The sequence below is a fragment of the Haliaeetus leucocephalus genome, unplaced genomic scaffold (assembly GCF_000737465.1).
Source record: "Haliaeetus leucocephalus isolate CR32 unplaced genomic scaffold, Haliaeetus_leucocephalus-4.0 Scaffold1, whole genome shotgun sequence".
Classification (NCBI taxonomy): domain Eukaryota; kingdom Metazoa; phylum Chordata; class Aves; order Accipitriformes; family Accipitridae; genus Haliaeetus; species Haliaeetus leucocephalus.
The window spans coordinates 14,521,689-14,533,856 of NW_010972437.1; the positions used below are offsets into that span (position 1 = coordinate 14,521,689).

The 12,168-nt window shown below is 35.2% G+C and overlaps 1 protein-coding gene across 1 annotated transcript in view; it reads right to left on the reverse strand.

Annotated features, from left to right (window-relative positions):
* SCN2A (sodium channel, voltage-gated, type II, alpha subunit) overlaps window positions 1-12,168 on the reverse strand; it is a 79,173-nt gene that overhangs the window by 50,797 nt on the left and 16,208 nt on the right. The window contains exons 2-4 of the mRNA XM_010567438.1: window positions 6,675-6,993; window positions 3,433-3,551; window positions 795-884 (exon numbers count right to left, since the gene is read on the reverse strand). Of these exons, the coding sequence (XP_010565740.1) occupies window positions 795-884; window positions 3,433-3,551; window positions 6,675-6,941 (476 nt within the window). The 5' untranslated portion in view covers window positions 6,942-6,993. The remainder of the gene's footprint in view (window positions 1-794; window positions 885-3,432; window positions 3,552-6,674; window positions 6,994-12,168) is intronic.

Here is a 12,168-nt window from a genome sequence, read left to right on the forward strand (position 1 = left end):
TATTTACTATATGCTAGACATCCTGAATACATATATGTTCATATTGAATTCAAAATGAGAATGACTCTACTGACTTTAATAGCTCTATGATTTCACTTTTGATTACTGAAGATTAAACAGGTACATATCATCCAAAGCAGTTAGGAATGAAGAAGAAGCAGAAGCATAAAATGCTATTGCAAAAATGAAGGACCATGAAGAGCAGTGTTTCATGCTGTAGCCTACAGCCTTGGAACTATCACAAAATATGCACCAATTGTATATCAGCACCAAGTAGTTGACATCATATCGGACCTTTTCTCTTCCTATGGTAAGGTTAGCCAACCACTTAAACACTTTTTAATAGCTTATTTTTCATACAAGCTTTCCATTGTTAGATTGTCTTTGGTAAAGGAAAGCTGTGCTATGGTGAACACAGACATCCATCAGATGATCCCTTTATCTGTAATGGTTATTGCAACAGAGACAGAATAGTGTATTTCCCTGCATTCTTGCACAGATGTAACATTGAATGCAGTGGAAAATATTTATAATCCACTTTTTTGCATGATCATAAGACTAACTTCTCTTCTTACATTCCCCATCTAGTACTGCAAACAGAGGATGGATATTGAACAACTTGGTAAAATATATGTATTTAATATTACACAGAAGAAGCTAGCATCAGAATACCTCTTGAAAGGATATGCCAATAAGGTAGCTGCTGCCAGTCCATGCCATCCTAATATAAAATAATTTACAGCAGTTTATTTCAGATTACTGAATATTATTCAAAGAAAATCCATTTAACTTACTCTACATTCTTTGTCCAGTCTGGAGGGTTACTCATGGTCATAAATACACAGTTGGTCAAAATAGTGCACATTATAAGCATGCTGAATAATGTAGGTTAAGAGTTAAGGAATGTAAGCCAGAAAATCTCATAAAAAGAGTATCAAATAACACGCTGCTTTGGCAGATTTCCACTATTAGAAGCTATTTATCCCTCCAAGGCTCTGTTAACACTCAGGGAAAAGCCCTGAATATGTTAAAGCTTCCACAGGCACTGCTTTATAGCTAAAAGAGAACAATCACATAGTAAAATTTAGAAAATCTGAAAGATATAAAAAACCCCTCAACCCCTAATTTTAAGAAGGCCTTAGATGATTTTTTCTTTTCACATAAAAATGTGGAAGTTTGAAGTACTAGCTTCTAATTTATTGGAATAACACAAAAAGCATTTGTTTTGGATGATCTAGACAAATCTGATCTACTTCATGCATACAAAACAGTGAAAAATAAGTTTTCTTCAATTTTCTTCTCTTTCACCATAGAATTTGGCATGTTCAAAATTTTTGCTTATCATTATAATACATATACTGAAAGCTAGTTATCACATAGTAGGAGAGAGCACAGGGAAATTTTAGGGGGAAAAGTATTTAATTACTGTTTGCTTTACGTATGGCTTTTGTAATATAAATGTTGGTGGAGGGGAAGGCACATGATATTCTCAAAAAAAGAAACCTAAAAGAATTCCAGAACAGGTCCAAGTCGTAAATAATTTCATTTATTTTAACAGAACTGCTCTGGATCTACAACCTTTCACTCTCAGGACTCATTACTTTCTTCTTAGAAATGAAAATACAAACACCAAAATGAAAACCACACTGATGATGCACAAAATGTCCACATGATGGCACCATCATCTAAAACTAGAAAGAAGACAAAGCTCGACTTTGAGAAGCGCTTTAGCTTCTGTTAACTAAAATGCAGGTTCACACGATGCTCCTAAATAGAAATCTGAGTATAATGGGGTGGGAAGCACTGTGAGGTTCCCCTCATGAAGTTTTATTTGCATGTCTACATTAATAAAAAAACTCCAAGCGACAGTAAATAACTCTGCTTTCTCAACTATCAAACAACTGTGGCATTACATTCAACAATTCTTTGGGTTTTCTGCTCAGTAAATAAATTTCAAATCCTTTACTCAGAATCTAGCTTCTCACTATGTAATTCATATATGAACGGAGCAGAAGAGAAAGGAAGGTATTTTAAAAAACATAAAAAATAATATGTTATAAGAGTGTTTCACAAGCCTGTATTTTACACAGGCTTTCAAAATCTTTTTTAATGACATGTCCTCTAAGAGTTGCAAATCCTCACTATTCTTTCATCAGTGGAGAAATAACTAGAATATACCTTCCCATAATTTTAAACAATGGTTTTTAACATTCTGACTTTGGTGACTCTAGCTCTTCACCACCATCTCAGTCCCATGATCTTCCATTATTCCATGTAATTGAATAATGCTCTATAACATGCTAAGGAGTGTCATATAATTGACAAATAATTATTAGTAGTGACACCTGTAGCAAGCAAATGCAAAACAGGCTATGTAGTGTCGTGATTGATTCTGAAGTCATTTGTAGGCTAGCCATTGATAACAACATCCAACAAATAACAACCATTGTCATTATCAGACTTCCATTATACCAAGATTGAAAAAAATCCTTTCAAGATTTATTCACCATGATCCCTATATGTGATTGCTACACACAAAACTTTCAATGTGCTTATGTTAGGCTCTTGTAAAATGTAGGTGTGCAAATATTTGCATTTGTTCCTTAAGTAAGCAGACTTGCTGAAGTTAATGCCCTCATTGGTCATATCAGCATTTGGGATCAGACCAGTGGGATACCTACTATAGTCAGCTATCAAAACACTGAAAAAGACAAAATAATACTTAAGTCATTATGATCATTTGGCTTTGCAAACCTCTACCTGCAATGTGGAAAACTCACGACCTACTTGAAGGCTGAAATTAAAACATCTACAGGATTACGAGTGCATAATGCAATAATGATCAAGAAATAAAATAGACAAGTAAGACACATACAGGACCAAGAATGTACAATAAAACAAGAAACCTAAGCTGTTTTATCAACCTATCCTTCTGCAATTGTTATCTGAATCAGAAAATGAAAAGGAATAATGAAACCATATTTTCACTAAATATTCATGCAAGCACAAACCTGGGATCAAAGATTTGATTTTAAACACAAAGTGTCAGTGAAGAACTGGAAGTATTTTGAGCAATATATCTGCAGTTTACGAAAAAGGGGGGGGGGGGGAAGAGAGGAAAAAAAAGGGGATGGTTTTAGGAAAAATAAGAGGGAAGGGAAAAAATAGGTGGAGGAAGAAAAAAGACACAGGAAGAAATTGTAATGGATGATGACTGGTTGTCTGGCTTCTGATATTACTATATTAAGATCCAGTAATGAACACAAATGTAAAAAGGGAATACAAAAAAGAACTGAAGACAGAAATAGTAGAGAGAAGAGGGACAAAGCACTATAGATCGTATTGATCCTGGGACATGTGCCAGGGAATGATTTAAATACTAAGTAACATCTCAATCACTAGAGTTTTAGACTAACCACTTGAAAAGGATATGAATGTACCAAAATCTTAATAGCTATTTTTCTAAGAGGATTGAAAGGAGTTAACATGTACAGGGCAGAGGTGGCACTGAATCGGAATATTGCCTTCCCTTTATTCAATACTATAAAGGTCTGGAAAAAGAAACACAGAATGAAAAATAGCATTTAAAAGATAACAAGTTACAAACAAGTTCAAACCCAGAATCATTTTAATTTCATCATTAATCATACTTGGTCAAACTCTTCTTCCATTTACACCTCCCCCAGAATCACAATCCCCTTGTCCAGTTCACATATAGTAGATTCCAGCCAAACAACTATAATTGCAAGAAAACATTTGAATAAGTTTATTTAGAAATCATAAGTAATCCTGATATTGCTAGTTAGAAAGCAAAGACAGGTACATAAGGTACAAATGTACATAATATTTGAAAAATTAGTATACTTTTTGTACCTTATAATATATACACTGAAGTACATAACTTTAAAAAAAAGAGAGCCATTAAAACTTCCAACATTCCCTGAATCAAATAACCAGCATTAATTATCACATCAAAGTACTAAGACAACAGGACTACAAAATGATCTAAATTTCAAGAGTGATCTTCATGAAAATAAGGAAATTGAGTGTTCAATAATCAGTTTTTCAACATGACACTAATGTACTGAAGTTTTTGCTGTACTCTAAGAGTAACATATTGCTTCTCTTTTCAACTATTTCTTGTGAGAGTTTCATACCTGCAATTCTATTTTTCTTATGTCATGCTTTACTTTTACCTAATACAGACTTCAATAATCCATGTATTTTCACTGCCTCTCCACAGTTTCAGCAATGTCATGCGTACTACCAACATTTTTAAAAAAGCATTTATAAATGTAATAGTTTTCTTAAAACCTGGGAAATAAAGAAGAATAAAGTCTTTATTTAACATGCAGTCAGTTTTTAAATTATTTATATTTCCATGCATTTGGGGAAGTTCCTATCTATTTCTATCATCTCTTCTTTCTACACATGGGTGAAAGTTCATGCTCATTGAAGGATCTAGCTAGTATTGTGGCAGCCCTAAAAAGCCCAAAGGGAACATAAGCCATGCAAACCTGGAGCACAGCCAGTAGCCATGATCTGCCTCAGCTGGAATCAGAGGGCAGCATTTGTAAAGATTATGCTCTACTTTCTGAGCAGGTGCACTAAATACAGCAGCTGAAATCCTGAAAACACAGTGTTTCCCTCTGCCTGAAATCATAAATTTCAGTGCTTCCAAACCAAACTTATTTGAGTTCCCAGATGCCCATTGATTCTCAAACCATACTTTGGTCCTTTATTGTAGAGGAGAAAGGTTTGTACTCTTTGCTACCATTGCTTTTCAACTCTGTTACTATTCTTCCTGGAGTTCAAGAAAATATGCCCTCAAATCAGAGTTTTTCATCTGTTTTCTGTTCCCTTTACTCTGACAAAACCTCTGATGAAACATCATTTGTGAGATGCTACTCATCAAGACATATTAAAAAATCAAAATGGAGCCTGACCTAAACAAGGATGTTCAAAGATATGCAAAGAACACCAAGAAAAATAATAGGAGAAATTATGATTGCAATGCACATATAGTTTGGAGTCTTACACCTCCTACTAGAAACCACTATGCTTTTGGAAAAGATCAAGACAACTGCTATGCATTTCTCAATCAGGAACAAGCAATTCAGCAGGATTTTACTTCATGTCCACACTTAATTGCAGAATTACTTTTCTAGTTTCCAAAGCATGATAACTGTGCTAACTTTAGGATTTCCAGCACTGAATTTAGATTTTTACTACTGCAGAATGGGGAAAGAAGGAAGAAAAGGGATCAGCACTTTGACCCAAATTCCATTTGCCTTACTTCCAGATTTCAACAGGGTAAATCACTTGAGTAAAGTGAGCAGAACACTATATTTAATTGAAAACATTGTTTTCAAATTTAACTCACAATTCTCCATAGCATGAATTGAGTTTTAGAAATTCTGCAATGAAAATTTAAGGTACAGCTGATTTTTGTAAAGCTGCTCCATCTGTTTAGTTTACTACGGTATGCCTATATTGTTATTGTTTCAATATATTAGTGATGAGGCATACCCCTAATTCCTGCAGTAAATATCTGAATTTGTTTTTTTTAACTCAGTTCAGGTTTAAGCCCTAACAATTCTTGGGGGTTTTCTTCCTTTTTCTTTGAAGTAAGTTTTTTCTTTCGTGTTTGGGTTTTGGTTTTTTTTTTAAATTCACTTGGATTTATTCACTAGCTAATTTCCGTAGGAAGGAAAGGAAAGCACAAGAAAAAAATTATGAAAACAGAAAAAAAAAAAAAATCGGTAATTTCTTCTTTACTGGTAGAATAATGATGGTGCAATACATATGATGCCAAAATCTGTAGGACTGGAATTCTGGAGGAAACCCAAAGCCATCTGGTTAAAAGTCTAAAGTTCAGCACTTCTGTGCTTAGCCACAACAGTTGTTGTTACTTTAAGCAAAAAGGAAATATATGGTTTTATTTTTTTTAAAATTAACATATCTATAAAATATTTTTAAAATTGCGTAACATTCTGTCAACACTCCAGGAGGAATTCCTACCTCCTCTTTATTTATGTCCCTCTTTTAAACACCTCTCTTTGATAACAATCATAGAACAATATAAATCTGGATATGAAAAAATTTTCACCCAGACTATCTATATAAGTCAGATATATGATGCCTCTGTAGAGTACAAAATGGAAGAGGATGATCTTCAGCATATCCTGAGAAATTACCTTTACATACTTCCCTATCCTTCCCAGCAACAAGAGAATGCATCCTAGGCTTTCCACGTGACAGTAAAGAAAGCTAGTGAGAAGGTGTCTAGCTCCATTTGGGGTGGGTTTCATAGTGAAGATCTGTTTCTTTCACATCTATAATACAGCAATTAATAAAATAATAATTCTAAAGATAACTCTTGTGCTACTTCTGCACTTCTCCTGTGTGTAAAGCACTGAAAGTTACAAATTTTAGTAAAATGCCAGGTATATTAAAATAAATCTAAATGCATCTCTACCAACAGATGAGGTCCCACAAACTTTCATTACTAACTTCTGTTCTTACAATTGAGATTTCTGCCAATGAAATCAGCTGCTGGGGGAATGTATTATACGTAAAGACCGGGTCCAAAATACTGGAAATACTATGTCTGTGAGAGGGGTCCTTGTATTTTAATCTTCTTGAAGTCCAATAGAAATATACAACACACTCACTTTTTTATTGATATAATATGGGTCCAGGTCTTCCAAGGGCTCGGACACCATTCCTGGAGGTATGTCACCGTAAATAAACGGCAGCGTCTTTCCTGCCTCCAAGTCGCTATTTGGCTTTGGGCCATCTTCATCATCATCATCTTTGCGTTCTTGTTTGGATTTTTTAGCTTTTTCTTCATTGACACGCTGCTCAATAGCTGCAAGTGATTCTCTTGTGAAATAGCGGAAGCTGTCAGGTCCTGGTGGTACCAGCACTGATTGTGCCATCTTTTCATCCTGCACCTCTTAATTACTGTTTAGCCTCTCTCATAAAAAAGTGCTAAAAATATAAAAAACACAGAAAAAATTTACAGCAACACATATAGCTACAAACAATGTAAAGGAATATACCTTCATAGACTATTCTGTGGGAAATCTTGTTAAATTCGGTAATTATCATCCAGAGGAGGCTGCTGTGAAAGGGATTTTTTCATTTGTTTTTATTTCAAGACAAACCATTTTCCTTTGCAGCTGGCCTCTTAGAGTTGTCTTGAAGGTATCAATTCTTAAAACATTTCATTTAAAATTAACTTAGTGCTTGTGACAATAGATTGCCAATTCTATAGACTGTATTAAAAAATGTCACATACAATACAATAACATCTTCTTGCCTTTATCAAGGGTAATGCTATCCATTCCAGTGAATAAAGTAGGAGATATTTTCCACCACATTCAGTGTGAGGAATCAACAGTTCTGAAGTGTTTCTTGTTTGGTGCTGAGGAGTGAGACTCCAGACAATTCACCTCCTTATTATCCTGAAAGCTGCACCTCGGACCAACCCTCCCTCTAGCTATAAGGACCAGAAATGACTCCTAGAATCCACTACTGCCATGTAAGGCCAGAGGGATCATTTGAAAGTAATGTGAGATGCTCCTTCTCTTTGGGTACAAATATGCTGCCTTTGCAGAGCTGCCAGCTCAGGAAACAAGATTCAGGCATAAGCACCTGTATTCAGATCCCCTGCCTGGCAACACACTGTGCACTGGAAGAATTGCTGAATTAAAGAAAAATGATCTTTAATCATTACATACTGCGCTTAGATCTTTTACGTCCGATACCATATCAATTGGTTGTTTGGTTTTTTTTTTTTCCACAGTTTTCACTAACAAGACCAGAACCATCTCTTCTTAATGTCTCCAGACAGTTCAGTTAAAAAGAACAAGTGGAAAATATTCCCAATGCAAATAATTTGATCTGAAACCATAAATGGGATCTCTGCCATAGCCTTCAAGAATTTTTCTCAAGAGTCCTTCTCCTGAGTAAGCACATTAAAAATATAGCAAATGCAATAAAAAAGTAACAACTTCTGAGTAAGACAATATACCAATCAAATTAAAACAATACAATAGTTAGAATACAATCAGCATGATTCTATTTTACTGTCTCGCTAAATACACATACTCCAGCACAGCTGCAACAAATTCATATTTTTGAAGCCTGCTAAATAAACTGCAACACGATGCTTTCTCCTCCTTTTCAACCATATGCACATAGCCATTTACACCTACACAGACATCCACACACATCCCAACTCCTGCAGGTCTCCCTATGAGCGTGCTCTTCCATTGCAGGCAAATGAACCTAGTGCATTCTGTCATGGACGGTCTGTAGCAAACTGCTGCTGGAAGCTGCACTGACTAGTAGCAGCAAAAGGGTTAATTAGGAAAATGAAAGTAGTCCTGCAGCAGAATCCTGTTAGATTTTATTGTTAATTATGGGGGGGGGGGCATAATCCTGTTTTAATACTGCAGGAAAAAATTAAAAATTCATTACCAGTGAAGAATCTTGCACTTATGTGGGTTTGGAATGGCACCAAGGAAGACTGCAGCTAAAATTCCATCATGTCTTTTCCTTTTTCTTTTTCTCTCTCTCTCTTTTTTTTTTTTTTTTTTTAAATTCTCCTTGTACAGACCACACCTAACTTCCTGCTGAAGGATCCTGGTTATTGAAGTAAAATCTGGCATTTCCTGTGCGAGCCTACTGAGTGCTATAACTCTTATTGCCACTAGATGGTACTGATATATATCCATAAATTCTCATCTGAAATGGTAAAGCATTTTTGCATGCTCGAACACTTGCTTAAACTGAGACTCTGTGACTAAAATACATGATTTTATATAACCAGCCAGGTCTCAGGATTCTCAAAAATTCTTTTGAATATATAGCAGCTACTGCTGATGAGACCATAGCTGTTAAAACTGTGAAGGTGACACAGAAAGAAAGTAGGAGGGATAGCAAAGTAAGAGAAATAGAAAAATGGAGGTTGCACAAGCAGTGTACAACCAAAGCAGTTGCTGAGACTGAATTATCGGCAGTCTGGATTATTTTAAACTATAGCTTGTATCAGTTTTCTAAAATAAATTTATACAATATATTTGATGTGTATTCTTTCTAAATTGGTGAAAGCCAGCAATGAGAGGGAAGGATGGCAGTTCTGAGTGTTCACTGCAGTGGTGAATTCCTGTACAGAAATCACGCACTGTAGCAGGGAGCAAGACTAGATGATCAGGAGCACTGCAAGCCCCTCCAATGTGGCAAATCAATAAGACATCACCTTTGGACACCACTCCACCTAAATGCCATCCTACTTTTTTTCACCCTCCTGCTTTCTTTGTATTCTCTATGCTTACTGATTTTCATACTTTTTCTCACACTGCACTAATAAAACTTTTTTAGCCTGTCTTTTCCCACCATCAACCTTCTGCCCTTCCCTCCTCCTCTCACACGTACCCAAATCTCTTTCAAACCTTCCAAGCAATTCTTGTAGCTATAGATTCAGACCATCAGGCAGTCATTTACTTGTCCCTCTGCCATGTCCTTTCCTTCAGCTGTGAAGAGGACTAAAGGAGCTGTGGAAGGTAATAAAAAACAAAGGGTGACTCTAAAGTGAGAAAGGTTGGAGAAAGAAAGAATACAGCAGCTGAAGAAACACCACTGTGGCTTTGAAAAAAAGACAATTAAGAGAGGGACAAATACTGATAATTTGGTTCTCTGGTAATTGTGAGAGAACAAACAGATTGACTGGATCAAAATAGTGGTTTCAAAATTTTCAGCAACTAAGAAAAAATGTCTTGATTGAGAAATATAATTTAACCACATCAGAAGTATTGATTTGCTTTTGAATCATTTAAACATTATGCAATATTTTAAAATCACACTAAAAGCTTTTTTAGAAAACTCTTTTATTTGATAGGGTTTTCTAATTTCACAAATGATTCAATGAAATCAATAGAAATTTTGCAAACAATTCCATGTAACCAATTTTTTTTTGTTAAAAAGCTTTGGATGAAAACTTCTGGCTGGCTCTAATTAGGACTGTGGCTTACTCGGAGCTGCTCTGCAGTCTCAAAATAAGAGGATTATGAGACAGCACAGATTCACAAAAGGAGTAAAGGAGCGTCTAACTACAAAAGCATTTTGTTTATTTATATGTGTGGATATGTCCGTATGTGTTTATGCAGCTGCTTATTAAAGTTACAGTAAACCAAGTACCGGAAAAGCTGGGCTAATTCACACAATATGGAAAAGGAGCTTCATTCTGCTGTTAATGGTATATTAAGTTAAAGTGTCTGATTATTTGTTTCTTATTGTATGGGCCTGAAATTACCTGAGATCTCAGTTTGATTTCCACCAGTGCTATACAACCTACATGCATAGCATTAGGAAGGACAGTGAAAAGTAAAGATGAAAAGGAAATAGCCAATGGGACATTGTATCCCATTGCCTTAGATGCTTGGGTCTACAGTCTTACTAGGCTGTAAGGTGAAAAGAACAAGTGTTTTAGAGAGACAGAATAGGCAGGAAATGCAATACGATCTTTGCAATCTAAAAGAGAAATATATATACTTCTAAAGAGGAGACCACAGTAGTACATCAGGAGAAGCTAGTAACAAACCTTAAAACAGATCAAAATAATTAGATACTACATAGCTATAGTAAATATAATAGATAAAATTAGTAGAGAGAGGAAGAGAAAATGATCAAATCAGATAGTAAATATCAATCAAAACCCAATCCAACATAATCTACATTTAAAAACTATTGTTCAAACCTGGTCAAAATTTACCTAAAATATAAACATGGAATAAGAATTCTGGTAATAGGTAAATTCTCACTGCTGTCTAGCTTCCTACCTACAGCCATGGGTACATTTTATGAATAATTTTATCACCAGTGGTATCTGCTTTCCCAGTACTGTGGCACATCTGAACGCTTCAAGTGGACTTCGTCTTTTAATCATTTGGCAAAACGCTCATGGCCCATATAAAGGGTAGAGTTGAAGAAGTATTCAGTGTCATATGTAAAGAAACTCTACATTAGGGTGAAGGATTTTTGACAGGACAGAGCTGAGAGAAACTTCTGAGTCTTTTCCTGCCCATCTAGAAGCCCTTCATCTACAGACAATCCTGATTAATAAAATCAGAAGGAAAACAGATTACCAGCTTCTCCTCAGAAATCTGTAAAAATTAACTGTCTTTGTTCAATGTTAAAGCGAAACATTAAAATGTACCCATGTGGCAACTTGCTGTCATTCTGTGGTTCTGTGATGCTTTTACTCTCCAGCTGTGTGTTCCTGTACTATATTAGAATTGTCCCTAAGTGCATGACTTTTCATTTATAGTTCTGAATTTCATCTCATGCCAGTAACACCAGTCATCAAACTCATCTAGCCCTTTCTGTGTAATAGCTTGCTTGTTCTGTGACAATGCCTCCCAACTTTGTGATATGAGCAAATTACATTGGCATATCTCCACTTTCTTTGCTGAAACAATTAATTAAATTTTAAATAAAATCTGTCCTAAAATTAAAATGGTGATGAGCAACTTTGACCAAAGCGTAGGTGACTGTGGTATTTGCTATAGTTTGCAAAATGTTAGTACTACTCTAAGAATTTTCATCTTAAAAAAAATCTGAAGTTTATGCTCTAAAATGAGATAGTATTTTTTGCATTTAAAGAGGTAGAAGAGGGAAAAGGGAGCTTTTTCTTCTTGTAAATAGTATACATTTAATCTTATGCACTGAATCTAAAGAAATTCCTGTCACCTCTTCCCCCATGCTACTTAAAACACTATACTACTAAATTAATCATGGTGATATGGATCACTGAAAAACATGTTTGCTAGCTTTGCAGATGACATGAACTGGGAGGGCTACAGGTGAACAGGAGGACAGTATTAGAATTTAAAATGTCCTAACAAATAACAAAATGGTCTCAAAATAGGATGCAATTTAAGACATACAATCCTATGTTTTATATTTAGGCAAGAATAAATAACTGAAAAATTACAGGATGAGGAACACAACCTCACCAATAGGTCTGCAGGAAAAGATCTGGAGTACTTACTGCATTACAAACCAAGCATGAGTGAAAAATGCCAATCTTGCAGAAGAAAAAAAAAAGAAAAAAGCAAGTACTTGGATTTATAAACTTGTGAAACGATCTTCTACTCTTCT